Raw genomic sequence first — 27,341 nt, 5'->3', positions numbered from 1 at the left:
AGCCCCTGGGTGTAACACACACACACACACACACACACACACACACACACACACACACTAAAAAAAAATAAAAAAAGAATAAAAAATAGGACTGGGGGTATATCTTGTAGGTAGAATGCCCCAGGGTTCCATCCCCAGTACTGAAAAAAAAAAAAAAAAGGAAAGAAAAAGAAAAGAAAAAAAGAGCTAAGTATGAGAAACTGTCACAGCCAAGGAGTACCCCAGTACCTTGGTGGTGGGGAATTATATATATATATATATATATACTTGCAATCCTAGCACTTGGAAGGCTGAGACAGGAGGAACGTGGTGGTTCACTGACAGCCCCAGTTACTTAGTGAGGCCCTTTGCAACTCAATGAGACCCTGTTAAAAAATAAAGAATAAGCCGGGCGTGGTGGTGCAGGCTTGTAATCCCTGCGCTTGGGAGGCTGAGACAGGAGGATCGCACAGGTTCGAAGCCAGCCTCAGCTATTTAGTGAGACTCTCAGAGAGACCCTGTTTCCAAATAAAATATAAAAATAGGTCTGGGAGTATAGCTCAGAGGTAGAAAGCCTCTGGGTTCCACCCCCAGTACTGCAAAAATAAATAAATAAATAAATAAATGGAATATGGTATTCTAGATGGGATCCTGGAACCGAAGAAAGACATTGGGAAATCTAAATAAAATATAGACATTAGTTCATGTGGACGTGTCAGTGTGAGTCTATTAATTGCAGTGAACGTGCCATTAGTGACTAATCAAGATGTTAATAGCTGGAGGTCTGTGGGCAGTCTCTGCAGCCAGCTCCTGATGTCCACAGGCCCCACATCTGTGGATTTAACCAACTTCAGATCAGAAAACATTAAAAAAAGAAAACAACTAGACATGGGCAGGCTTTTTGTTCTTATCACTATTCCCTAAATAATACAATATAACAACTATTAACAAAGCATTTATATTGAATTAGGCATTATAAATAATCTTAAAAATGATTTGAATTGCACAAGGTACTTGAACATTTCTGAATTTTGGTATCCATAGTAGTCCCAGAGCCAATACCCTGCAGATATCAAGGAAAGAACTGCACTATCTTTGCAGTTTTTCTACATACCTGAAACCTATAAAATTAAAATTTACTAAAAATGATAATGCTACTTGCATTCTTGTACATATGCGTCTCTAAGTGTAGCTGTAGTAAAGATTTTTAAAACTATTTATTTATTTTGGTGGTACTGGGGATGGAACCCAGGGGCATTCTACCTCTGAGCAACATCCCCAGCCCTATGTTTTAGTCTTTATTTTGAAACAGGGTCTCCCTGAGTTGCAGAGGTCCTTTCTAAGTAGCTGAGCCTGTCCACGAACCTGCAATCCTCCTGTCGCAGCCTCCTAAGTACTGAAACTACAAGCATGCGCCACTGCGCCCGGTTCCAGTTTTGAAACTTTTGTATGATACCACCAAGAGTAAAGTACAAGATCTTTCAGTAACCTGGGCTTGTCTCACATCCTCTGTGACACAAATCTAGGTTTGCTTCTGTTGCATGTGCTTCTGTTTATTGAGGATCTTTATTTTTAAAAGAAATAAGACTTATTTGAGAAATGTCAGTTGTATAGAAAAATGATCAGAAAGTAGAGGATTTCCGCATACTGCTTCACTTCCCCATCCTTGTTTCTATTATTATTAATATCTTGTCTTAGTGTGGCACATTTGTCAAAATGGATGAATCAGTATTAACAAATTCTTATCACTGAAGCTCACAGTTTACATCAGGACATTAGGGTTCACTCTGTATGGTACATCAGTGGGGTTTTTTTTTCTTTTTCTTTTTGGTACTGGAGGTAGAACCCAGGGTCTTTTCTACCTCCAGGCTATACTCCCAGACCTATTTTATACTTTATTTGGAAACAGGGTCTCACTAAGTTGCTGAAAGCCTCACTAAGTAGCTGAGGCTGGCTTCGAACCTGTGTGATCCTCCGGTCTCAGCCTCCCAAGCGCGGGGATTACAAGCGTGCACCACCAGGCCCGGCCGCATCAGTGGGTCTTAACCAATGTGTGATGTGTACTGCCATTTCAGTACCATGCAGAATAGTTCCAATGCTCTAGAAATCCCTTTGGCTCTAATCATGTGTTACTCCTTCCCCCAATACCTGGCCAACTGATTGCTTTACTATCTCTGCCATAATTTTGCTTTTTCCAGGATGTTATATTATTGGAATCATGCGGTAGACAGCCTTTTCAGATTGGCATCTTTTAAGTTTCCTCTGTGTCTGAGCTCATTTACGTCTTTTCATGGCTAACAGTTCATTGTATGGCTGGACCACGATTTGTTTATCCATGCACCTACTGAAGAGCATCTTGGTTGCTCCTGAGTTTGGGCAATTATGAGTAAAAGTGCTATAAACATTTGTGTGGTGGTGAGGTCTGGACTTGCTCTCCAGTCCTGTGATTGGGTCTTAGCCTGTGCCTTTGGGCTGTGACTTCTCATGTTCTTTTCAGTTTTATTTCCCCTCATTAAGTGAATGGGAAAGGCTAGAGAGAGCTGGACTTGGGTACCAAGTTCCCTCCGTCAACAGTTTCTTTTTGAGGTCAGTCCTTTCAAACAGAATGCTCTGGAAATATTTGAAAATGGCTGCTTTGCTCCTGGGCCAGCTAGAAATAGTAGGAGGACTTTCTGTGATCTTCACTGTACAAACCTGGTAGGGTTCCTGAAGGTATAATTCACAAAAGTGCACCCTTTACACACATAACCTCTGCATATTTTTAACCTTCAATTTTGTCCAAACCGAGTCTCCAGCAATTTGCCAATTATAGTTTAGGTTTTCCCATCCTGGTTCAGTTTTTTTTTTTTCTTCTTTTTGGTTCTGAGGATTGAACCCAAGGACATTCTACCTCTATGCTATACCCCCAGCCCTATTTTATTTTAATTTTGAAATAGCAGCTCTTCATCTCGCCAGGTTGATACGAGTCTCACTACTTGCTGAGGCTGTCCTTGAACCTGTGATCCTCTTGTCTCAGCCTCCCAAGTACTAGGATAATAGGTGTGCGCCACCACGTCCAGCTCCTGGTTCAGGTTTCTGAGGAGGTCTCTGCTCTCATGAATTGTGATCCTTTACATCTGCTTATGAATCTCTCCAATTTTCAGAGTGGCAGCTTTCTCTGTGACCTCAGTTCTCTGATGGACCTAACTAAGAAGAGTTTTTGATTTTCAGTTTGTTCTGGTTTTTCTTCTTTCTTTCGTTCTTTTTTTGTTCTGGCGAGAGTAGAGTGATACACAGGCTTCTGACATGCCAGGTCAGAATCAGACATATATATTTCATTTCTTATTTATTTATTTATTTATTTGCGGTTTTGGGGATGGAACCCAGGGACATTTGACCTCTGAGCGACACCCCCTGCCCTATTTTTTATTATTTTATCTTATTTATTTATTTATTTTATTTATTTATTTTTGCGGGTCTGGGATTTGAACCCAGGGACATTCGAATCCGAGCTACACCCCCTGCCCTATTTTTTATTATTTATTTTGAAACTGGGTCTCACTGAGTTGCAGAGGGCCTCACTAAGTAGCTGAGGCTGTCCGCGAACCGCGATCCTCCGGTCTCAGCCTCCCGAATGCTGGGATTACAAGCATGCGCCACCACGCCCGGCTTATTCTTTTATTTTTTGAAACAGGGTCTCACTGAGTTGCGGAGGGCCTCACTAAGTAGCTGAGGCTGTCCGCGAACTGTGATCCTCCGGTCTCAGCCTCCCGAATGCTGGGATGACAAGTGTGCGCCGCCATGCCCGGCTTGTATATGTATTTTAACGTTACTCATTTTCCTTCTCTTCTGTTGGTTAATTTGAAGTTATTAGTAGAGTTTTACGGAGAGTACCTCCTAAACATCATTGATTCGTTAGCCCTGGACCGTGTGTTCTACCAAGTATTGAGTGAATTCCAGGTCGACTGTAATTTCTTTTCAGATATGAAACCTGTCACCCTCTGTTTTTAGATCTGCTTTTCCAGCCGTGTTTTCCCTGGCTTTTATAATGCTTTAATTAACAAGTGAGGTGTAAATGACTTCTCTTTCTCCTCTGGCTCTGAGAGGAGGACCACTGGGATGTGTGCAGAAGGGAATCATGCCCTAATTGAGCACTGCCTTTTGTGCCTCATGTCCTCATCCCCCATTAGGGACATTTCAAGGCTCCCTGAGTCTCAAAAGGTACTGACTCAACGGCTGCAAACCACATTAGGAGATCTCATGAGGCGGCGGCGCCAGTTACATTGGCGGCTATTTAAAGTTTCATTTTGATTAAGTATCTTGATGTCACATGTGATGTAAGGGACCTTTTTACTCCAGGGAGGAGAGTGTGCTCTTTCACGATTCTGTCCTGGAACCTTCCATCCTTCCATCTCTCCTCCTCCTCTTCCTCCTCCTCCTCCTCCTCCTCCTCCTCCTCCTCCTCCTCCTCCTCCGTCGTCGTCGTCGTCGTCGTCGTCGTCTTCTTCTTCTTCTTCTTCTTCTTCTTCTTCTTCTTCTTCTTCTTCTTCTTCTTCTCCTCCTCCTCCTCCTCCTCCTCCTCCTTCTTCTTCTTCCTCTTCCTCCTCCTCCTCTCCCTCCTCCTCCTCCTCCTCCTCCTCCTTCTTCTTCTTCTTCCGTCTAACATGTATTTAGTCGGTGCCTATTACACACCGGGCTTTGTATGAGATGTGGGCACCTGGATGAATAAACGCGTAGTCTTCACCCTAGAGGACGGTGCTGTTCCTAGTGTTTTATTACGTTGCACACAGTGATACTCCGTAGTGTCTCTTTGCATGTCAGTGTGCTAACTACCAACCGTGTAAAGAACAGACTTGGGGTAGGCAGAGGCTGGAGGCATGTCTAGGAGGGTTTTGTCTGTAGGGAGGGTCTGCATGGGGCCAAGGTGGAGGAAGGGCAAAACTGGAGACATTTTTAGAGATGGGAGGAGTTTGGCCATCCTGCGGAGATAGAAGAAGGGGACACGGGGTGATCCTGCGGATGCTAGCCCGAGAGCCAGGTGCATGTTGGAAGCGGGAGGCCCAGCGAAGGAGGCCCAGGTGCAGGAAGCGGGAGGCTTGGGTGCAGAGGAGCTGCTGGCTTCACCGTGTCCTGTGTTGAGTTGGAGGGGTGCAGTGGACCAGGACAGAGGTGCCCACAGTAGAACTGGCCAGTGGAGCCTTCTGCTGTGCTGGGAAGGTTCTGTGCCCAACATGCAGCGTGGTTTCCACTAGCTACACGTGGCCTTTGGGCACTGAAAATGTAACTAATGCATTTTACGTTTTCTCTAAGCCTAACTGATTAAATAGTTGTTTTCAGCAGCAACTATTGCTGCCATATTGGACAGTTCAGGTCTAGAAGGTGCCGGTTGAAAGGCTGGTCTGGCGACGATAGAGGTAGGGCAATTAGTCGGCCTGGGTCTGAGGGATTTGCGGGGACCCCGGACTTTCAGGGCTGAAAGGCCCAGTCCCAGGCAAGCCATGCAGGATGCCAACTCACCAGCGGGGCTACTACTGCTTTGTAGTTATCATCTGGAGCTGCACCTTTTTTTTTTTTTTTGGTGGTACTGGGGATGGAAGCCAGGGGCATTCTACCTCCCAGCTGCACCCCCAGACCTCCTTTTTATTATCTATTTTGAAATAGGGTCTCACTGAGTTGCAAAGGGCCTCACTAAGTAGCTGAGGCTGGCTGTGAACCACGATCCTCCCGCCTAAACCTCCCAAATGCTGGGATTACAAGCGTGCACCATCACACCCGGCGAGTTGCCACATTTTATTTTATTTTTTTATTCTTTAATTTGAAATAGAGTCTTACTAAGTAGCTGAGGCTGGCCACAAACGTGTGCCCTTTCTATCTCAGCTTCCCCAGTCCTGGAATTACAAGCGTGCGCCGCCACACCTGGCTCCTCCTCGTCACATTTTTAAGTCTACTTGGCCGCCTCCTGGCAGTTTGGAAAGGAAACTCTTTTTCTTGGCACTAGGGAGCTGGGAGATGGAGGGCCAGCCTGATTCTCGGAACACGGGCTCTGTCTCCTGTTCCTGTTCTCTCCACCATCTTCCTTTTCCCTTTATTCTGTATGGTCACGGCACGGTTCCCCACCCTGACTGCAACTTAGAATCACCTTCTAATCTTAGCACTCCCTTCTTTTTTTAGTATTTATTATTTATTTTTTTTTGTGGTTCTGGGGGATTGAACAGAGGCATTCTACCTCTGAGCTATACCCACAGCCCTACTTTTTTATTCTCTATTTTGAAACAGGGTCTCACTGAGTTGCAGAGGTTGAACCTGGATCCTCCTGGCTCAGCCTCCCAACTACTGGGATGAAAAGCGTATGCCACCATGCCTGGCTTTTAGCATTCCCTTCTACAGAAGCAAAAGCAAAGACAAAAGGTGCCTGACTCTACCCCAGAGGAGTGAAATCAGAAGTTGGGGTGAGGGGCTGTGTGGAGAGGGGGCTGGAGTCCTGTGACCGCCGAGCTCCCCCGCAGGTTGGAAGGTTCCTCCAGGTTGCAAAGGACACCTCGGCCGTGCGTTTACCCTTTGCTCTCAGTTTCCCCAGCACAGTTTACACTGATCTTCCGCCCTCCCCCCACCCCTTCATTTGGTGGAGGGCAGGAGTTCCCTGGGTTCAGAGATTTTTCCATTCAGTTATCTTTCTGGCCATATGGGACAAAAGTTAAATCTGAAAGCCAAGGCCTTAGGGGGCAGCCTTATATATTGTCCTGCACTGGGGATTTGATATACTTTACTGTTTCAAAAGTAATGACTAGCTGGGCATGGTAACACATGCATGCTTGAGAGGCTGAGGCAGGAGGATTGAGGTTCTCGGACAACCTCAGCTACTTAGTGAGGCCCTCTGCAACTCAGTGAGACCCTGTTTCAAAATAAAAAATAAAAAAATAGGGCTGGGGATGTAGCTTGAAGGTAGAATGCCCCTGGGTTCCATCCCTAGTAACATACACACACACACACACACACACACACACATAATAACCATGGCTAGCTGGGTGTGGTGGTGCTTGTAATCCCAGTACTTGGGAGGCTGAGACAGGAGGATCACAGCTTTGAGGCCAGCCTCAGCTGCTTGACCCTCCACTACCGCAAAATAAAAAAAGAAAGTAATAACCATGATTAACATAGATGGACTACTTCGTGTGCATAAATAATCATGTATGTTAACTGATTTATTCTTTTTTGTACTGGGGATTGAACCTGGGAACATTCTACCTCTGAACAACATCCCCACTCCTTTTTTTTTATTTGTGGTACTAAGGGTGGAACCCAGGGGCTTTTCTACCTCCATGCCATACTGGGAGACTCCCAGACCCATTTTATATTTTATTTAGAAACAGGGTCTCACTAAGTTGCTGAGAGCCTCACTAAGGAGCTGAGGCTGGCTTCGAACCTGTGTGATCCTCCCATCTCAGCCTCCCAGGCGCTGGGATTATAAGCGTGTACCACCACGCCCGGCTATCCCCACTCCTTTTCAAAAATTTTTTTTCTTTCTTTTGGAACTGGGCATGGAACCCCAGAGGCATTCTACCTCCGAGTCACACCCCCAGCCCTATTTTATTTTTCATTTTGAAACAGGGTCTCACTTAGTTGCAAAAGGCCTCACTACGCAGCTGAGGCTGTCTGTGAACTTGAGGTCTTTCTCAGCCTCCCAAGTACTGGGATTACAAACATACACCACCATGCCCGGCTTCAATTGTTTAAATATTCTTTTATTTGTTTTGTGGTACTGGATATTGAACACAGGGACATTCTACTTCCAGGCTGCATCCTCAGCCCTATTTTGTTTTTATTATGAAACAAGGTTGTACTAGGTTGATGAGTCTTGCTGCTTTCTGAGGCTGTCTTCACACCTGCGATCCTCCCGTCTCAGCCTCTCAAATACTGGGATTATAAGCATGTGCCACCACACTTGGCTTAAAATTTTTTCTTTTGAAACAAGGACTTGGTAAGTTGCTGACGCTGGCCTTGTGCCTATGTTCCTCCTCCTCTCAGCCTCCAAGTATTGGAATGACAGGTGTGCGCCATCACGTCTGGATAACTCATTTACTCTTTATTTTTTGCATGTGTGGTACTGGGGATGGAACCTGGGGGCATTCTGTCTCCGAGCTACACCCCCAGGCCTATTTTTTTTTTTTATTCTTTATTTTGAAACAGGGTCTCACTGAGTTGCAACGAGCCTCACTCAGTAGCTGAGGCTGTTCGCGAACCGCGGTCCTCTGGTCTCAGCATCCCGAATGCTGGGATTACAAGGGTGCGCCACCACGCCCAACATACTCATTCACTCTTAGAAACAACACTTTGAGAGACACCATTTCCCAGATGAGGAACCTGAGACTCACAGTAACTGACTCGCCCCATTTCCTCTAGCCAGTAACTACGCAGGCTTGAAAGTAGGCTACACATTGTAATTACTGTCATGTATGATCCGACCTTTGAGTGACACGTGCTGAGTTGCGGAGCTGAGATGAAGTCTTCCTGGCCCAAAAGCGGCTATGAAAGCTACATGGCTTTCCTACTTCAGAGAATCGGCTTCATCTCTTCTTCTGCATTGTTAATTCAGGAGTTGGAGGATTTCTCCCATTCATCACTTGAGCAGTGGGAACTTACTTAAAAAAAATAGTTCAAACTGAGCCAGGCATGGTGGTACATTCCTGGAATCTCAGTACTTGGGAGGCTGAGATGAGGGGAATCACAAGTTTGAGACCAGCCTCAGTAACTTAGCAAGAACCTGTTTCAAAATGAAAAATAGCTGGGCATGGTGACGCACGCTTGTAATCCCCGCGCTTGGGAGGCTGAGACCGGAGGATCGCACAGGTTCAAAGCCAGCCTCAGCTACTTAGTGAGGTTCTCAGCAACTTAGTGAGACCCTGTTTCCAAATAAAATATAAAATGGGTCTGGGAGTATAGCCCAGAGGTAGAAAAGCCTCTGGTGTCCACCCCCAGTACCACCAAAAAAATAAAAATAAAATAAAAAATAAAATTGGGCTGGGGTGTAGCTCAGATGTAGAATACCCCTGAGTTTGATTCCCAGTACCACAAAAAGAAGAAAGAAAGCAAACTGTAAGGCAGGAAAAAAAAAGCAAACTGAATAAAGAAGGTTTCTTTTCTGTGATCCCCTTAATGGTGCTCTGTCTAAACAAATAGCTTAGTGATAAATCACTTTAGTATTTTGTCAGCTTTGTTGAGGATGGGATTGCATATGTATTCACTATGATACACATATATATGTTTTTATTTATTTATGTTTATCTACAAATGTTGCTTAGAGCATCAAGCTTCATTTTTCAATTCCAAAGAAATAAATGTTTTTCTTTGCTGTTCTGCCTCAGTCCGGCCGTTGCCTGCCCATAAGCACGTGGTTGAATTCTTTCCATACTTCCCCAGACTCTCTTCACATTTGCTGTTGAGTCGCACACAGTCACATCAAGACATATTTTCTGTGGTTTCCGCTAATATATGATAGGTGAAGGTTTCCTAATGCTTTTAATAAAGGAACAGTAATTGGAGGCTTACAGTGTTTCATCTGGGTGCTACTGGCAATATAATGGAAGAATAGTATGTGGATCTTAAAAATGCTTTCAAAGCCATTGTATGATGTTTTAAACAGAAATACTTTTTAATGTCAGTATGAGATTATGGTTTTATAAGCCTTCATTGTTTGTGTATGCCTATAAAGTAGGTCATCAGTAATAGAACGTTAAGCCACTTTTGATTTTCAACTTTACAGGTATTTTGGTGTCAAATAATCTAAATCAAAGTCTCCTAATAAGACATGTATTTTTTTGAAGTAGTTTTAGATACAGTAGTGAGATTGGAGATCACGCCCACAGTCTGCCTCATGGCGTAAGTGCATATTTGTAGACCTTCTTATTTTATCTTTCTTTCTGTTTAAAAGGGGGCCACATCTCATTGATTTTTCAGATCCAAAGACAGTTTAGTTTTTACTCAGGGGTGGTGGGGACTGATGAGGATCTGAAATACAAAGGGCTTAATTCTATGGTCAATCAAATTATTTCTGTTGAAAACGTCATTCTTTCCAAAATAACTACATCCTTACATGTGTATATTTAGAACTAATTTTGGGGCTACTTAATGTTCAAGGATTTGGGGATGTGTGTGGACTCACTCAATAAAATTGTTCATTAATTCTCACTTTATGTTCATGGGGTGCTAATAAAACTTCTGGACATTGGTGGTATAATCCTGTAAACATTTGCTAATTTAAATTAGATTTTAATATTTCATCGCTGCCATCACAGCGGTTTTTCCGAACTCTTTAGATTGCTATTGGAGGAGATAAAGCATGCACTTTACCATGTTAACTGTTTTTTTCTAGCCGGGTGTGGTGGCGCACGCTTGCAATCCCAGTACTTGGGAGATTGAGATGGGAGGATCCCAGGTTTGCGGCCAGCCTCAGCTACTTAGTGAAGCCCTCTGCCACTTAGTAGACCCTCTTTCAAAAGAAAGAATAAAAATAAATAAATATATAGGACTATGGGTGTGGCTTGGAGGTAGAATGCCCCTGGGTTTCATTCCCAGTAACACACACACGTACACACACACATACACACACATTGTTTATTTCTAGGTTCTTCTTTGCTCTACTGGTTATAATCATACATTTCTGGAATTAATGACCATATCATTGTGTGGGATGTTCTTGATCCACTGATTTCAGATTTAAGTTTTTTTTCTTTTTATGGTACTGGGACTTGAATCACAGCCCCAGCCATATTTTATTTTTTATTTGGGAACAGTCTCTCCAGATTGCTGAAGCTGGTCTCTAACCTTTGATCCTCCTGTCTCAGCATCCCAAGTACTGAAATTATAGGTGATGTGTGCCACTATACCTGATTTATTTATTTATTTATTTATTTATTTATTTATTTATTAGTGGTACCGGGGATTGAGCTCAGAGGCATTCTAGCTCTGAGCTACACCCCCAGCCCTGTCCTATGTTTTATATTTGAAGCAGGATCTCACTAGGTTGCTGAGGCTGGCCTCGAATCTGATCCTTCTGTCTCAGCCTCCCAAGTACTGGGATTATAGGCATGTGCCACCACACTTGACTGAGATGTTTTTTATTTCTCTCTTCAGATTATTTACAGAAATAGGAAGCTGTGTTTATCTTTTTTGTTGTTGTTGTTTTGTTTTGCTTTAGAAAAAACTGAGGCTTTCTTTGTAGATACATTCTAATTGAATTTTGCAAAGGTAAAAGTCCAACCTAGTGATTCTGGCTTTCTGGTTCCAGTCTGGCGCAGGGATGGCGCGGGCAGTCGTTCTCAGCTCACTTTAGATGTTTCGTTGTGTAACTGATCTTAGGTCATCGCTCCAAACTTCCTATTCCCAATTGCAAAGATACCTAAGGATGGTGTTTTTGCTGGAAGCTCAATGAAGAGGAGTCAGGTTATTTTGTTTTTTTCTAGCAATAGGAGGATTTTAAGTAGGAAACTATTTTCCCTACATGGTTGGAAATATATCCAGTTTACATATATTCCCAACTTAATTGGTTGGGTCCGACAGATTTCTGGGTGTGGCTTGGTGACTGCCAGTTTTGCCCAGCATTAGTTGTTCTTGCCTGAAACTCTTTGCTCTGGATAAAGCACACTTGTGGCACCGGGTGGCACTGAGGCCTGCTTTATAGGCCAGTTTCTACATCAGTGTTTCAACTGTAACACCTCCAGCTCCTAGTACCAGGAGAACTTCAGGAAACTACCTGAACCCTTTCACTGGACTGAGTGCTGAGCACCAGAGGAGGAGGGATGGTGTCCTAAGGTCACTTCTGGCAGTGGGCCACCCTAAGGGCCCAGGGGGGACTGAACTTCAGCGTGGTGGGCTCACATCTGCTAGACTCTTGTTTTCATCCTTCTTCTTAAAAGTGGCCTCTTCTATGCCGGGCGTGGTGGCGCACGCTTGTAATCCCCGTGCTTGGGAGGTGGAGACAGGAGGATCGCGCAGGTTCGAAGCCGGCCGCGCGGGCTGACTTAGGAGACCCTGTTTCCAAATAAAAATGTAAAAATAGGTCTGGGAGTGTAGCCCAGAGGTAGAAGGGCTTCCAGGAACCCCAGTACCACCAAAAAAAAAAAAAAAAAAGTGGCCTCTTCTCTATCCCACCTCAACCTAGGAAATAGCCCATTGGGTTCCCAGGTTTTCCCACAGTAAACTTTCCATAGTTGTAACAATGTTTTTCTATTTTCTTTTTTTTTTTTTTTTTAGCAATAGGCGAATATGAAGACCTCAGAGCAGAGAACCAGAAAACAAAGGAGAAGGTTTGTACTTTCCCCTTTCCCCTTCTCTTACGTGTGTGAAAGCCCAGGCGGCGCAGCGCATTGTTCAGACACCAGTTTCAGTTAAATGTGAATGAGGGTCCCCCCCTTCTCCAGCGAATATCAACTCCAGGCTCCAGATGGTAAAGAATAGCAGGCATGCCGCAGTCGGCGCAGCCCTGGGAGATTAACTGCACAGCCAAACGTGCAGCGAGTCCTGCGGATTGTCCTCCCCGGCTGTCAGAGCTGGGCCTCAGGGGGTGAGGTCGGAGGCCCTGAGACAGTTACCTTTGGGACCTAGACACCCGAATCCTGGAGAGATCTCTCTGGAATTAGCCATGGGTGCTCAGCTCAGACACCTCCATAAACCTGTGTGTATTTGCTCCCTCTGTCTATGTGAACGACACCCTAGAAGTTGAGAAGCACCCACTGTGAAGAGGGAAAGCCGGGTGAATATTTTTAGGAGCTCTGGCAGTTTTATTTTTTAACTGTTAAGTAATTAAATTCTATTGACCTTCACAAACTATCATTTTTGTCTCTAAAATATCTGTTTAAGATTGGTGAATGTTTGGTGATATCTATAGCTATATCCACATAGCTATATGTATCAGGTGAGCATATATCTATATATATCAGTAAATATTTACAAATCTATATATATAAATAATAAAAAATTTTATATGTATTTGTATTTGTTGGAGAATGAATATGTCTGTGTATATATGTATATATAATTTTGTACATATATAAAATTTTCCTGGTAAATTTATGGAGGGGACAAATAGAAGGTCAGAAAAGTAGGAGAACTAAATAGAAAATGAAAAAAAAAAAAAAAAAGAGAAGAAATGGTACTATCCATTTCGGTTTTAGATATAAACAGAATTTACTTTAAAAAACAACAACTACATTTTTCATAGGCCACATATTTCAAAGCAGTATGTCCCTGTTAGAAAATTAAAACAATTTCTTGATGGTTATTAAAGAAGAGTTTAGTTATCACTGCTATCAGTTGTGAAGCCTCATCTTTAAAATTTCAGAGTAAGAGGTATAATAAAAATTGGCAGTAAGCTATTTGCAAAATTTGTGGCATATCTGGTACTATTTATTGGGTTCTTAAAATTATATTTCGCTTTTTCACACATACAAATTTGCCACCTATACAGCTGTGGTAATGTTGGTGATTTTAAGGGTAAGTGCTCCAATTCAAAGCATACTGTAATGGATTTGTAGATAATTATTTGTCACCCAGTTTTAAGGCTCCTTTGCCCTTTTGTAAACGAATCTTTGGAGGTCTGTGAAAGTTCTTTCCTTTCATACGAATCGGGGCATACTAGGTAGAGTGATAAAAATATCCATGATAGAAGCTGGCTGGAAGCTTTTATCTGTCATAAGGTAAGACCGCCACAAAAATAGTCTGGCGTATTTCTAATTCTGTCACCATAACCATCCCAAGGCATAGATGTCCTGAGGATATAAACAGCTGGAGAGGTTGTGCTTGGATCCTGGGTCCCTGATGCCTGATAACATCAAAGCAGATTTATTGGGCGATGCTTAGGTAAGACAGCTCGATCCTCAACCATCCTCCGGCTGTAGGAGGAGAAAGAAGCTAGAAGTTACCAGCCGACTGACTCTCTTTCATAGCTGCTCCTGGCCCGAGGTGGGAGAGTAGCCAAGCAAAGTTGGAAGGGGCCATTCAGGGGGACCGTTTGACTTGACCTACAAGATATGGGGGGCAGAGCAAACGAGGCCTCCAGGGACGGGGAAAGAAAGACATGATGAAAGCCAGTCATGGAAGAGGGAGGAAATTAAAATGATCTTTTCTCTTTTCTTCCTCTTCACTTGTAGACCTAGCAGGGCCCTAAAATAGGAGGTGCTGTATACACCTCTCGGTGGTGGCGATGGCTGTTTAACCAAGAGCCGCTTTCTGCAGTGAGGTTTTAAGTAAACCGTCTGCTACGCAAGTTGAATTATAGGTGAAATGCATTTGGTAAAAGAAGGATTATGCACTACCTCAGCCCATTAACTGTTTCCACGCTTCTGTACAGAGCGCACGGCCTAATACTTTTGTAACACCTGTAGGCATTATTGACCTGCTTCTGTCCTAATTCTTTAAAAATAACTATTAACAGAAAGGGGAAGAAAGGAAATGAAAGCAGCAAGGAATGCCGTGTGGTTGGTAAGACAGAGTAGAGTGGTTTTAAGTTCCCCGCACTCTGTTTACCTTCTGTTAAAAGACTAGCTTGCTTATTACTGCAGATTTTGTCCCCAAAAGGGGGGCCGTATTACAAAGGCGGGGAGCATATAATGAAAGCCTTTTATACAACAGAGAATGAGTAAAAGCAGCTTTAGTTCCGGAGGTGGTAAATGGAGGACACCATTTTCTCTGGGAAAGCACTTTCTCGGGCCTGGCTGGGTGAGCTTTGTCCTGTCCACATCAGCAAATGCAGGCGGCCATCTTTCTCTCACGACCCCACGCCCGACAGTTAAATCCATCAGGGATAGCCATCCAAAGGAGGGCTTCTTTTGCCATCGTTCATTTGATGTAGGGAAATTTGACACGAATAAGGGGAGCAAAAAATAAATGGCCAGGTGTTTCTCTCTTCCTCACGTCTCGGGGGGCGGGGGGCTATCTTTGTTGCCAGCCATGAACCTTATCAGTAGGAAGAGGCCATAGATGTGATGCCTTTGGGTAGGACCTTCTGGCCCGACGGGCGGCCTCTCTGTTGAGGCAGGTGGCAGGACGTGTGCTCTTCAGGGTAGGCAGTTGCTTGAGGGGCTGTGTTTTTTAAGAAGCTGTTATGAGCTGGGCGTGGTGGTGCACGTCTGTAATTCCTGTACTTGGAAGGCAGAGACAGGAGGATCGCAGGTTTGAGCACAGCTGCAGCAGCTTAGCAAGGCTCTCAGCAAACTAGCAAGAACCTGTCTCAAAAATGAAATAGTTCCTCCTGATTCTAGGCCTGGAGCGAGTTGCCTGAGGGCACGTAAGTAGCTAGTGGTGGAGTTTAGATTCAAACCTGGGTCTTCTGACCTCAGCGTCACCATCTCTTCCTCTTCTGTCTCCTCCCCCTCTCCCCCTCTGCCTCCCGCTTCTCCCCCTCTTCCTCTCCCTTCTTATTTGGTATCAGAGATGGAACCCAGGGACATTCTTTCTCTGAGCTACACCCCAACCCTTTTTTTAAATTTTGAAATAGGGTCTCACTAAGTTGCTGAGGTTGGCCTTGAACCTGCAATTCTCCTGTCTCAGCCTCCCAAATACTACGATTACAGGTGTGCGCCACCATGCCAGCTTACATTCTTCTTTTACAAGCCAGGCAAACTGACGGGAGCATATTGGCTCTTTTTCACAAAGGTCCTGTTTTTATTCTTTATTGTTCGCGCGTGAATTTTCCATAGCATACTGTCAGAGTCAATACTTTTCTAGATCATATGCCTTAACCATCTATCCATTTGTATTAAAAAAATGAAATTTAAATATAAAATTAATCTCGTGCCAGAAAATTTCTGTGTGGTGTGTGTGTGTGTATGTGTGTGTGTGTGTGTGTGTGTGTGTGTGTGAGAGAGAGAGAGAGAGAGAGAGTGTGTGTGTTTTGCAGTTTTCCCTTTTTAGAAACAATGAGATGTTGACCATTTTATAGTGTTTTTTTTTTTCGTTTGTTTGTTTGTTTGACGGACTAATAGACTTATTTGGTACTAGAGATTGAACCTAGGGCCATTCTATCTCTGAGCTACACTCCTAGCCCCATTTTATTTTATTTTATTTTGAAACAGGGTCTGGCTAAGTTGCTAATGGCCTTGCTAAGTTTCTGAGGCTGACCTCCAATCTATAATCCTTCTGTCTCAGCCTCCCAAATACTGGAATTATAGGTGTTTGCCTTGATGGCTGACCCATTTTATGTTTTTTACCAATAATTTTGAAGATGGAAATTCGATTCTGTTTGAGGTTGTAAAGAAAGCTTTTTCAAACGACAAACTTGTTTGAATACTTTCTGAGCACCAAAGTATAAAGAAAAATACATATAAGTCCTACTGGAGTTAAAACTACTGAGGGACATAGACAAGTTGACAAATACCAAGATAATGAACAGTTATATATCGAGGGCCTAGAGTTCCGTGGTGGAATGGGAAAAGAACAAAAAGACAAGGTTCCTGCTCTTTCCCGTGTGAAAACTTTTGGTAGCCTTTTAGGTTTGACTTCTATGTCAGTTCATTTTTGTAAGGTCTTTTGTAACTCTCACAATCAGAATTAACTTTATTTTTTTCCCTTTGGTAATAAACCATCTGCGTATTTCTTACATATTTGTTACCACTTATTAACCAATATTCATGACTATCAAAATGGTAAATAGGATCTAAGCAAGTGGTGCAGATTGCATTAAAATTAGAGATCTTGAGATTTTCGTGCTTCTGAGCATCAAAGTGGGCATTATGAAAGGGTGCCACTTGCCTCTCTTCCCTATTATTATTTTGCCTGTTTTCTAAGTGACCTCATCAGTAGTATGTGAAAAAGACAGTGAGCCTATCACACTGGAGTGTGCAACTCTTCTGAATCTAACTTTTGGGAGTATAGGAACGTAGCTGACTGTATATTTTGGAATCAACCAGATGGAACATGTCCGTTTGCTCGTGTAGCAGTCGCCATATTCAAATGTCAGTCACTCTTCTCCTATCGAAGGGCATTCTCTTGACTCACCCAGAACCTTTCTCATAATCGCTTGGTCCCCCCACCCCCATATGGAGGGGGAAGCCTCGTGGACCTTTGAATGGAATAGCTTTCACAAGTGACATGAGGGTGGCGGGTGTGTGTGTGTGTGTGTGTGTGTGTGGAGTGTACATAAAAAAAGAAGGAATCCTATATAATAGAAGAATGTCTGCCATTAAATAGTAACTATTTACATTTAATATTATGTTCAGAGATGGAGTTTTGAAATGCATAAATGTCTAAGTGGCTGATTAGAAGCCGCTGGGTGAGTGAGCTCCCGGAACCCCGCATCCGGCCGCTCTGTCAGCCTGTTGGGAACAATAAATGAAAAAGGACTGAGACGGACACTTGCCAAGACTTAGGTTTCAAGAAGCAAGATAGAGGATAGTGTGTGCATGTTGGCTCCATGGTCTATTGTTAACATTTCTTCCTCTTGTGTAATATTCAGAGGTGAAGGTCCCAAAGTATTTTATTTTTAAAAAATCAATAAAGAAGCCACTTTAAAGAGCAAGATATGCATCCATTATGCTAACTATTCATGCATAATACATCCACATACATGCAGTTTCTTTGAGACAGAGTGGCAAGTGGTTGTGCCAGAGAGAAAGTAATTACTTAGCAGTTTGAGAGTGAAAACGAGTCTCTTATTAACAGCAATCTATCCAGAAACAAAGAGCAGGGAGCTCAGTTCCGATGACGTTCCCATCTCACACACAAGACCTCGAATTTGGAGACTGCTACAAGACAGCTGTGGGGGGGGCAGCTACTACTTCTTTATTGCCGGTGAAAACTGGAGGGAAAGAACTTTGAATTGGGAGAAAGAACACCAAAAGAAAGAGTGAAAAGAATTCCATCCTCGTGGGACTGACTGAATGTATCGCATTCTTTAAGGATGAGCGTGTAGAGGCCCAGAAAGCACAGTTGAGTTATAGCCAGGCTTATGTAGGTGGTATGATAGAATTGTCAATTATTATTTTATTTTTTTAATTATTATTTAATATTTTGTATCTGTGTGATATGGGGGTTTGAGCCTAGGAACATTCTACCTTTGAGCTATACCCCTAGTGCTACATTACTATTATTATTATTATTATCATTATTGTTATTTGAAACAGGGTCTTGCCAGGTTGATGAGAGGCTCACTACTTCCTGAGGCTGTCCTCGAACCTGTGATCCTCCTGTCTCAGCCTCCCAAGTACAGGGTCCTGATGATCCTTTCACTGTATCACCAAGGAGTCTAAAACAAAGGTACATATGCACAGTTCTGATGCTGGGCAGGTTTAAATGTTCAAGCATGGTACTCAGACATTAAAAGAAAGAACTTAGAGAAAAATGGTGTGGGGTTAAAACCTCCTTAGGCTTAGTGTTATTACCGCTGCTGTGTGTGTCTGTAATACTGCGGTATTTCTCATGTCACTTGTTCTTATAAATTGCTTGTCTCATTTTCTGTCTTTGTGGTAGATCATAATTTTTGTGTGAGATTTCCCACCGTACTCCCCCAGTGCTTAACAGAGGGGTGGTATGAGTTTGTTCAGTCCTCAGAGGGAGGAGAGACCTTTAGTGATCACAAGGGAGACTTGTGCAGGGGCTTAGTTCTGTCAGCTCTAAGGTATTTGTGTTGAGTGCCCCCCCTCTTCATGGTGTGTGTAGGCAGTGCGTGCACAGACTTTGTGGCTCTCAAGCTGTCCTTTTTCTAGGTAGCACCTTCCATTGCATTTATCTACCAGGGAGATAAAAATGAATGCTTACATTAGCTGAAGTTGGACACAATTCAGAACCATGAGGTTTTTTCCCCCCCTGCATAAAATATACACAGAGCAAAAACACAAAGCTGTCTTGATGTCTGTATCAGTTATCTGTACTTTTACTGAGCCCTGGCAAGGGAACATTTTAGTGTTGGCAGTAGTTGGATGATAGGTGAGAGGGTAGGGGAGACAGACAGACAGGCCCCGCTGAGCCACATGGGCCTGGGGGTAGGGGCAGGTAGAGAAGATGCTGGTTCACACTGGAAGGACTTTCTTGTGCAAATCAGGCGTCCAGCGCCTCTCAGACCCTGGTTTGGCTTCAGTAGCCAGGTATCTGCCTGGATGAGGCTCCAGGAAGAGGTCTGGACAATAGCCAGGGCTTCTGATATTAAGGCTTTCAAAACCAGCAAGGCCAACCTTTGGTCCATTCACCACTCCACAAAGAGCCCACATTGAAACCAGAGTAGCTGTCGTGTGTTCCAGCTTGCTCAAGCCCGCAAGTGCTCAGGCCGCTGGGTTCTACCCCAGCCTGGAGCTGCAGCGAATCATCGGGCATCATAATTAAGTGACGTGCGCCCGGGAACATCTGTTGCTATTGCAAAGACTCCATGAGTAATTCTCAACACAAAAAGAAGCCGTTTTTACAGATGGTGCAGCTGCAAGAGCAGGGCAGAGCAGAGGGCGGCTGGGTGCGGGGCCTCTGTGCGGCCTAAAGAGGAGACACTCTTCCCCCAAGACCCATAATCTTTGCTTACCTGCTCCCTGTTTGTAGAATGAGAGAAAGATGGCCAGATAGGTTTGCGGATTCACCTAAAATGGAATGAGTGGGTGTGTGGATTCTTGCTAAGTGAATGGGAGCATCCTTCATATTTTGAACAGTTCTGGTTTGGAATAAGTGAGCTGTATTTGCAGCATGTGTAAACCCCCCCACCCCAACGCACACCCTTTTCAGCATAGCAGATGGTAAATTCTGTGGCTGCCAGTTCTATCATAATGTGGTTGCAGAAAATAGAAAGCAAAGCAATATGAAGACCCCAGATAGAACACAGCTGGGGCTGGGAGACAGCTTGTGAATCTATTGGTGGTAACTAGAGGGTTAGTGTGAGCTGGGCTCTAGAAGCGGGTTATCTGCATTTTGGACCGAGACTGATATTGAGAACTATTCTTAACCAGGGCCTGTCTACTGGGCCTTGTGAGCAGAGAGCTTGGACATAAAGTCTTTCTTCTGGGTAACTGGTATGAGCCATTGCTAGTGGCCAGCAATTGGGGATTGCCCTGGTGGCCACTGTGTGGTGGCACCAGTGGCCTTTTCTAGGTCTGACTAGGCAGAGTGCCATCCTTGTTTACATTCTCGTCATGCGAGAATTCGGTAGATTTCTGATGCCTTTCGATGGGACCCAGGTGACATCGAGTCAGGACCACTCTCTCACTCTTAGATGAAGGCAAGCTTCCACAGGGTGTCTAAAGCTTTCAGAAATACTGGATTGAGAGATGGAAAAGTAATTCCAAAATAAAACACCAGGTACATATTTGGCAATCATGACTCAGGCCTTCGAGTCTAGCCAGAAATGAGCTTTTTGTGCCTTAAACTATACTGTGCATTGTGTGTGTGTGTGTGTGTGTGTGTGTGTGTGTGTGTGTGTGTGTGTGTGTGGGGGAAGCTTGGGGAGGGGCACTGGCAGGAGGAATGGGGAAGTAAGTCCAAAGCAGACAGAAGCCCAATCTGGAAAACAAGAGGAGCATTCCTGAAACAGCAGGCCAGCAGTCTCATAGAATTAAAGGTTATACTGTAATCCACGGTAGTTAGAAAGGCAATTTAAGGTTAATCTGTAGTCTGGTTCAGCAGGGGGTGCTTAAATGAGAATCCAGAATTCTGGAGTTGAGAATTCTGAACACAAGAAGATGATAAATGTAGTTTTTCTTGTTAAATGGGAGCTAAAAACTGTGTTAGAATTTTTTTTTTTTAATTTGGATTTTTACAGAAAACAATGCCTTCTCCTTTAGCAATGATCTCTGGCCCAGCCTGACTCATTCTTGGGGGACTAAGTCAGAATTTGATAATTACCTTTGCTGACGTAGCACTTGCTACATGACATGTACCTGTTTCATGCACTCCTGCCAAGGTGGGGTCACCCACGTCAACACAGACTGCTTCCCCTTTCACTGGTTCTTCAGGAACGAAAGGGGTCACTGAACTAGCTGTGTCATTCATTCATTCATTCATTTTTTGGCACTAAGATTGAACCCAGGGGCACTCTACCTCTAAGCTATACCTTCAGTCTTATATTTATTTATTATTTGTTTATTCATGGTGGTGAGGATGGAACCCAGGGGCTTTTCTACCTCTGGGCTATACTCCCAGACCTATTTTATATTTTATTTGAAAACAGGGTCTCATTAAGTTGCTGAGAGCCTCACTAAGTAGCTGAGGCTGGCTTCGAACCAGCGCCAACCTGTGCCATTCCCCTGTCTCAGCCTCCCAAGTTCTGGGATTACAAGTGTGTGCCACCATGCCCAGCTATTTTATTTATTTATTCTTTTGAAACAGGATCTTGCTAAGCTGCTGAGAGCCTCACTGTGTTGAGACTGGCTTCAAACCTGCAATCCTTCTGTCTCAGCCTCTCAAGTACTAGGATTACAGGCATATGCCACCATGCCTGGCTTACTTTTATGTTTTTAAAAAATATTTTAAAAGCACAGAAAAGCAGAAAATAATACAATAAATGCCCACTGTACATAATTAATCGGGCTTGTTTTAAAATAGAAATTTTTTTAAAAAGAGAATGCTGCAGAGAAAATGGGAGAACCTTTGTGCCTTTCATCCTCAGCCCCATGCCCCTCCCTCCCTCTTAGGGTACAACTGCTGTCATAACCTACACATTTATTCCTTCATTTTCATGTTCTTATGTTTTCAAGTATACTTACATATCATGAAACACATACATATGATAATATATGAATTATTTTTGTGTGATTGAGATATCATTTGATATATCCTGCTCCTCCTTTTACTTAACATTATTAATAGTACTCTTTTTGGTTTTTGTTGGTACTGGAGATTGAGCTACACCCCAGCTCTTTTTATTTTTTTATTTTCAAACAGAGTCTCGCTGAGTTGCTGAGAGGCTCACTGCATTGCCAAGGCTGTCCTGGAACCTGCAGTCCTCCTAAGTACAGGAATCACATGCGTGCACCACCACGCCTGACTATATAGCACAGATTTATTATTTGTTTTCACTGTTCTCTAGTGTATTGTGTGAATGTGAAATGGGCTTTGAGATTCCTCTATGTTGAAGCTACTTTTTTTTTTTTTTTTTTGGTGGTACTGGGGTTCCTGGAAGCCCTTCTTCCTCCGGGCTACACTCCCAGACCTATTTTATTTTTGGAAACAGGGTCTCCTAAGCCAGCGCGCGGGGCTGGCTTCGAACCTGCGCGATCCTCCTGTCTCCGCCTCCCAAGCGCGGGGATGACAAGCGTGCGCCACCACGCCCGGCCTGAAGCTACGTTTTTGTACACTTCGTCCTGCACACGTTGCTAGAAGTTCCTCCGGGTATCTATCCATAGAAGTAGTATCGCTGGGTCACAGGGTCGTGCGTTTCGTTAGGCCACTTTACCTGCTCACCAGCAGAATAGGAAGCATTAGATTTTGGCATCAGACAGTTTGGATTTTTCAAATTGCCAGTGGTTATAGTTTTTTAGTCATTAGGATTTGAAATTAGGAACATAGAATGAGATGAAATCCCAATATATTTACCTGACATGTTAGTGATCTAATATAACTTTAAGTTGGGCTTGATATTTATATGGTTCTTTTAGTAAATATTGTATTTCCAGAAAATTCAGGGTTTTGGGGGGCACAATGGTAGAATCCCGGGGTGCTCTACTCCTGACCTGCATCCCCAGCCCCTTTTATATATTCACTTAAAGTTTTGAGGCACGATGTTGCTCAGTCATCCAGGCCGGCCTTAAACTTGTGATCCCCCGCCCTACCTTCCGAGTAGGTAAGATTACACGGATGTGCCCCTGTGCCCAGCTTGCCGGTCCAGATTCTAAAGAGTTGGATTTTAACTTTTAATTATTACTCTATAGCTAAAAATCACTTTTTAAGGTTTCAGGTACTTTCAGTAAAGTGCCTCCACAATGTATTATACCTCCCTGTCTCAAAATTCAGGGTAAATTGGATTTAGTCTTCAGCATGAATACCTGGTTCTAAAAAAATATTAATACACAGCATTATGAAATAGGAGATTTCTCCTCCTCCTCCTCCTCCCCACCACCATCCTCCTCCTCTTCCCCACCACCATCCTCCTCCTCCTCCCCACCACCATCCTCCTCCTCCTCCTCCCCACCACCATCCTCCTCCTCCTCCCCACCACCATCCTCTTCCTCCTCCCTACCACCATCCTCCTCCTCCCCACCACCATCCTCCTCCTCCTCCCCACCACCATCTTCCTCCTCCTCCCCACCACCATCCTCCTCCTCCTCCTCTCCTCCTCCCCACCACCATCCTCCTCCTCCTCCCCACCACCATCCTCCTCCTCCCTCCTCCTTATCCTCCTCCTCCTCCTCCTCCTCCTCACCACCATCCTCCTCCTCCTCTGTGGTGCTAGGGATTAAGCTCAGAGGCATTCTACCTCTGAACTACAACCCTAGCCCTATTTTATGGTTTTGAAAAAGAGTCTCACTAAGTCTTAGAGGGTCTCACTAGGTTGCTGAGGCTGGCCATGAACCTGCAGTCCTCCTCTCTCAGCCTCCCAAGAACTGGGATTACAAGTGTGCGCCACCACACCTGGCTGGAGACTTGTTTCTGAACCACATATCCTAAAGATCTTCATGCTTTTGTAGTTATTTTTGCCTTTTATTGTCTTGTCCCCTGAAGTCTTTCCAGTGAGACTTCTCACCTTTTAAAATTAAACTTCAGTTTATAAAAGTGATACATACTTATCGTGAAATATTTTATCTTCTCTCCTTTTAATTTGCGACCTTCTTGTATTCAAAATCTCGAGGCCACAGGACCATACTTTTCGTGGGTGAGAGTGCACAGGGTGGTGGCATTTCCCTTCAGCCCTCTTTCCCTGTGATTCCAGGAGTGCGCCATTGTGTGGGGTAGGCAAGAGCCCTGGGGACTAGACTTGGGGCTGCTCACTGTCTCGGCTTCCTTGAGGGGAAGCTCAATAGGCTAGGGGTTTAGCTCAGTGGAAGAGCACATCCTTACGCGTGTGCCAGGCTCTGGATTTGATTATCAGCATGGGCGGGGGCGAGGGAGAAGGGCGCACATGCATACCTACTTTAAAAAGAGGCACAAAAAAGAATTAATACACCAGGTGGGTGCAGTGGTGCTCGCCTGTAATCCCAGTGTTTGGGAGGCTGAGACAGGAGGATCACAGATTCACGGCCAGCCTCAGAATTTTAGTGAGGTCCTCTGCAACTTAGGCTACATTTCAAACTAATATATAACATAGGGCTGGGATTAGATAGAATTCCCCTGGGTTGAATCCCCAGTACCACAAGAAAACAAACAAACAAAGAATACATCATCACACGATCTAGCTCCACCACTGCTGTGTATCTTCCCCAAGGAACTGAAGTCAGGATATTATTACGTGATATGGTAAGTCACCCCATCGGCTCTTTATCTCTTCTCTAACAGACCAATTTAATATCCTTGAGTTAAAATGTATTCGTTCTTTTTCTTAATATACTTTTATTGGTGCATTGTAGTCTCACATCATAATTAGTTCAGAATGATACGTGATTCCATGTTTATAGTTGCACAGTTCACAATAGCCGAATTTTGAGGCCATCCGAGGCACCCAACCACAGGTGAATGGGTTACGGAATTATGAGTTACGTACAGAATGGAATTCTACCCGGCAATAAAGAAGAACAAAATGATGTCATTTGCAGTAAAACAGATGGACTTGGAGAACATCGTGTTAAGTGCGATTGGCCGGTCATAAGTGAAGGGTCGTCATAAGTGAAGGGTCGTCATAAGTGAAGGGTCGTGTGTTTTCTCCCATACGCAGAAACTCAGGGATAATTGGGATGCAAGAGGGAATTTAGATAATGCAGCCGTGGAGTAGATCTAGGCAAAGGTGATGGCGGAGGGAATTAATGAAGAAAACACTTCAATTGATGTTAGGTACACAAGCGAAGTTATCAATGCCGATCTCCATCATGTGGGGGGGGGTGAGGGGAGGGGACGGGGAGGAGCCTGGGAAGCCCCAGTGCTGTGCCCGGTGTCCCTATCACTCTGACCTACATCATGATGTGAGACTCAATGCGCCAATAAAAGTCTATTAAGAACTAATACAGCTGGGCGTGTGGTGGTGCACACTTGTAATCCCCGTGCTTGGGAGGTGAGACAGGAGGATCACGCGGGTTCGAAGCCAGCCTCAGCTACTTAGTGAGGCTCTCAGCAACTTAGCGAGACCCTGTTTCCAAATAAAATATAAAATAGGTCTGGGAGTATAGCCCGGAGGTAGGAAGCCTCTGGGTTCCACCCCCAGTACCACCAAAATAATAATGATAATAATAAATAATAATAATAATAATAATAAAATTTTAACTCAAGGATCTTAAATTGGTCTGCTAGTGAGGAGATAATGAGCCGAAAGGGTGACTTGTTATCTTAGAAGGTCCAGGAAAAAATGACCAGGTAAAAATGGTACAAATGCCAACTAGGCAGCACCCAGACCAGGTACCAGAGGTGCTTTCGAAAGGGTTTTTTCAGGAGATGTCTACGCTCTGTTTATTCTTGCTCACCTTTCCAAACTTAAAATTTAAGCACAAGTCAAATGTTTTCTTTTTTTCTTTCTCATTTCAGTGTGATAAAATTAGGCAAGAACGAGATGAAGCTGTTAAGAAGCTGGAAGAATTTCAGAAAAGTACGTAGCATTTAAGTGCAATTATTACAAATATACGAGTGTGCTGGGATTATGTGAGTAGATGGACACCCTGCTATAATTGTCTTCCCATATGCCAAAAAAGCCCCAGCATTTCTGTGATTTTTAAAAAAGAAATGGAATAAGCATTATTGTTTCATGAGGCTCTTATTATAAAAGTTTCAACTTGTTATAAGAAATTTAACTACATAAAAAGTAGGAGAACAGAATTATTTTGTTACCTTGATTCCTTGAGAAAAGCCAATGTTAGTATTTTATAGTCTATCCATCTTGTTTTTTATTTGTGTAATATGTTTCTACAAGAAAGTTGCATAGTTAACATTCAGTTTTAGCCTATTCTTTTTTTCAGTAAACAGTGCATTGCCTTCTTTGCATGTCAGTAGCAATGTATATCTGATTCAATTGATGCCCTAGTATTCCATCATGTAATAGTACTATCATTTTTTTTTTAGTTGATAGATTTTTTTTTCTGTTTTTTGACCATTATAAATAATGCCTGGAAGCCAGGTGTGGTGGCACATGTTTGTAATCCCAGCATTTGGGAGGCTGAGATCGGAGGATCGAGGTTTGTGGACAGCCTCAGCTACTTAGGCCTTTTGCAACTTAGTGAGACCCTGTTTTAAAATAAAGAATAAAAAATAGGGAGGAGGTATAGCTTGGAGGTCAAATGCCCCTGGGTTCCATTCCCAGACCCACGGGGGAAAGAAAAATGCCTGGAAAGTACCCTTACACATACAGCTTTATAATAAACCGATTAGTTTCTTAAGATAACTCATAGAAAAGGAATTATGCTGGAGATCTATACAGTTTGTGATTATAGCTAACAATAGTATACATTAAAATGTACTATAAGGAGCTGGGCACGGTGGGGCACACTTGTAATTCCAGCGTTTGGGAGGCTGAGACAGGAGGATCTTGGTTTGTGGACAGCCTCACGTGCTACTCAGTGAGCCGCTTTGAAACTTAGTGAGACCCTGTTTCAAAACTAGAGTAGCTGGGCGTGGTGGCATATGCTTGTAATATCAGTGTGTGGGAAGCTGAGACAGGGGGATCACACAGGTTCAAAGCCAGCCTCAGCTACTTAGCGAGGCTCTCAGAAACTTAGTGAGACCCTGTTTCCAAATAAAGTATAAAATACGCCTAGGAGTATAACCTGGAGGTAGAAAAGTTACTGGGTTCCACTCTCAGTACCCCAGTAACTAACTAACTAAATAAGTAAATAGTAAAAAAAAATATAGGGCTGGGAGTGTAGCTCGAAGGTAGAATGTTCTTGGGTTCTATCCCTAGTACTGCAAAAAATAAACAAAAAAGTACTTTGAAGGTAATTCCTGTGTTAAAAGTTCTAAATAAAGCCAGAGGTGGTGGCACACATTTGTAATCCCAGCATTTGGGAGGCTGAGACAGGAGAATCGCGATTCACGGACAGCCTCACCTACTTAGTGAGGCCCTCCGCAACTTAGTGAGACCCTGTTTCAAAATAAAGAATAATTTTAAAAAATAGGTCAAGGGGTGTAGCTTGGAGGTTAAATGCCCCTGGGTTCCATCCCTAGACCTGCCCCCCCCCAAAAAAATGTTCTAAATAAATAAGTAGGGGTTGGGGAATATAGGTCAGTGGTAGAGTGCTTGCCTAGTATGCATGAAGCCTTGGGTTAAGTCTCCAGCACTGCTAAAGTTGAAATATACATAGCTAGGTGATAGATAAATAGATAGGTAAGGCGGGAGGAAACTTTGGGAT

General features: G+C 43.6%; 1 protein-coding gene across 1 annotated transcript in view; it reads left to right on the top strand.

Moving 5' to 3' along the window:
* The window catches only part of SHTN1 (shootin 1), a gene marked incomplete at both ends in the record, with an annotated part of 126,045 nt that overhangs the window by 13,939 nt on the left and 84,765 nt on the right, over nucleotides 1–27,341 (top strand). The window contains 2 exons of the mRNA XM_080694619.1: nucleotides 12,208–12,260; nucleotides 25,528–25,588. Of these exons, the coding sequence (XP_080550745.1) occupies nucleotides 12,208–12,260; nucleotides 25,528–25,588 (114 nt within the window). The remainder of the gene's footprint in view (nucleotides 1–12,207; nucleotides 12,261–25,527; nucleotides 25,589–27,341) is intronic.

This window comes from Muscardinus avellanarius (assembly GCF_963383645.1).
Source record: "Muscardinus avellanarius genome assembly, chromosome: 4".
NCBI lineage: Eukaryota > Metazoa > Chordata > Mammalia > Rodentia > Gliridae > Muscardinus > Muscardinus avellanarius.
Note: the sequence above shows the minus strand (reverse complement) of the source record. Positions and strands in the feature narration are given on the sequence as shown.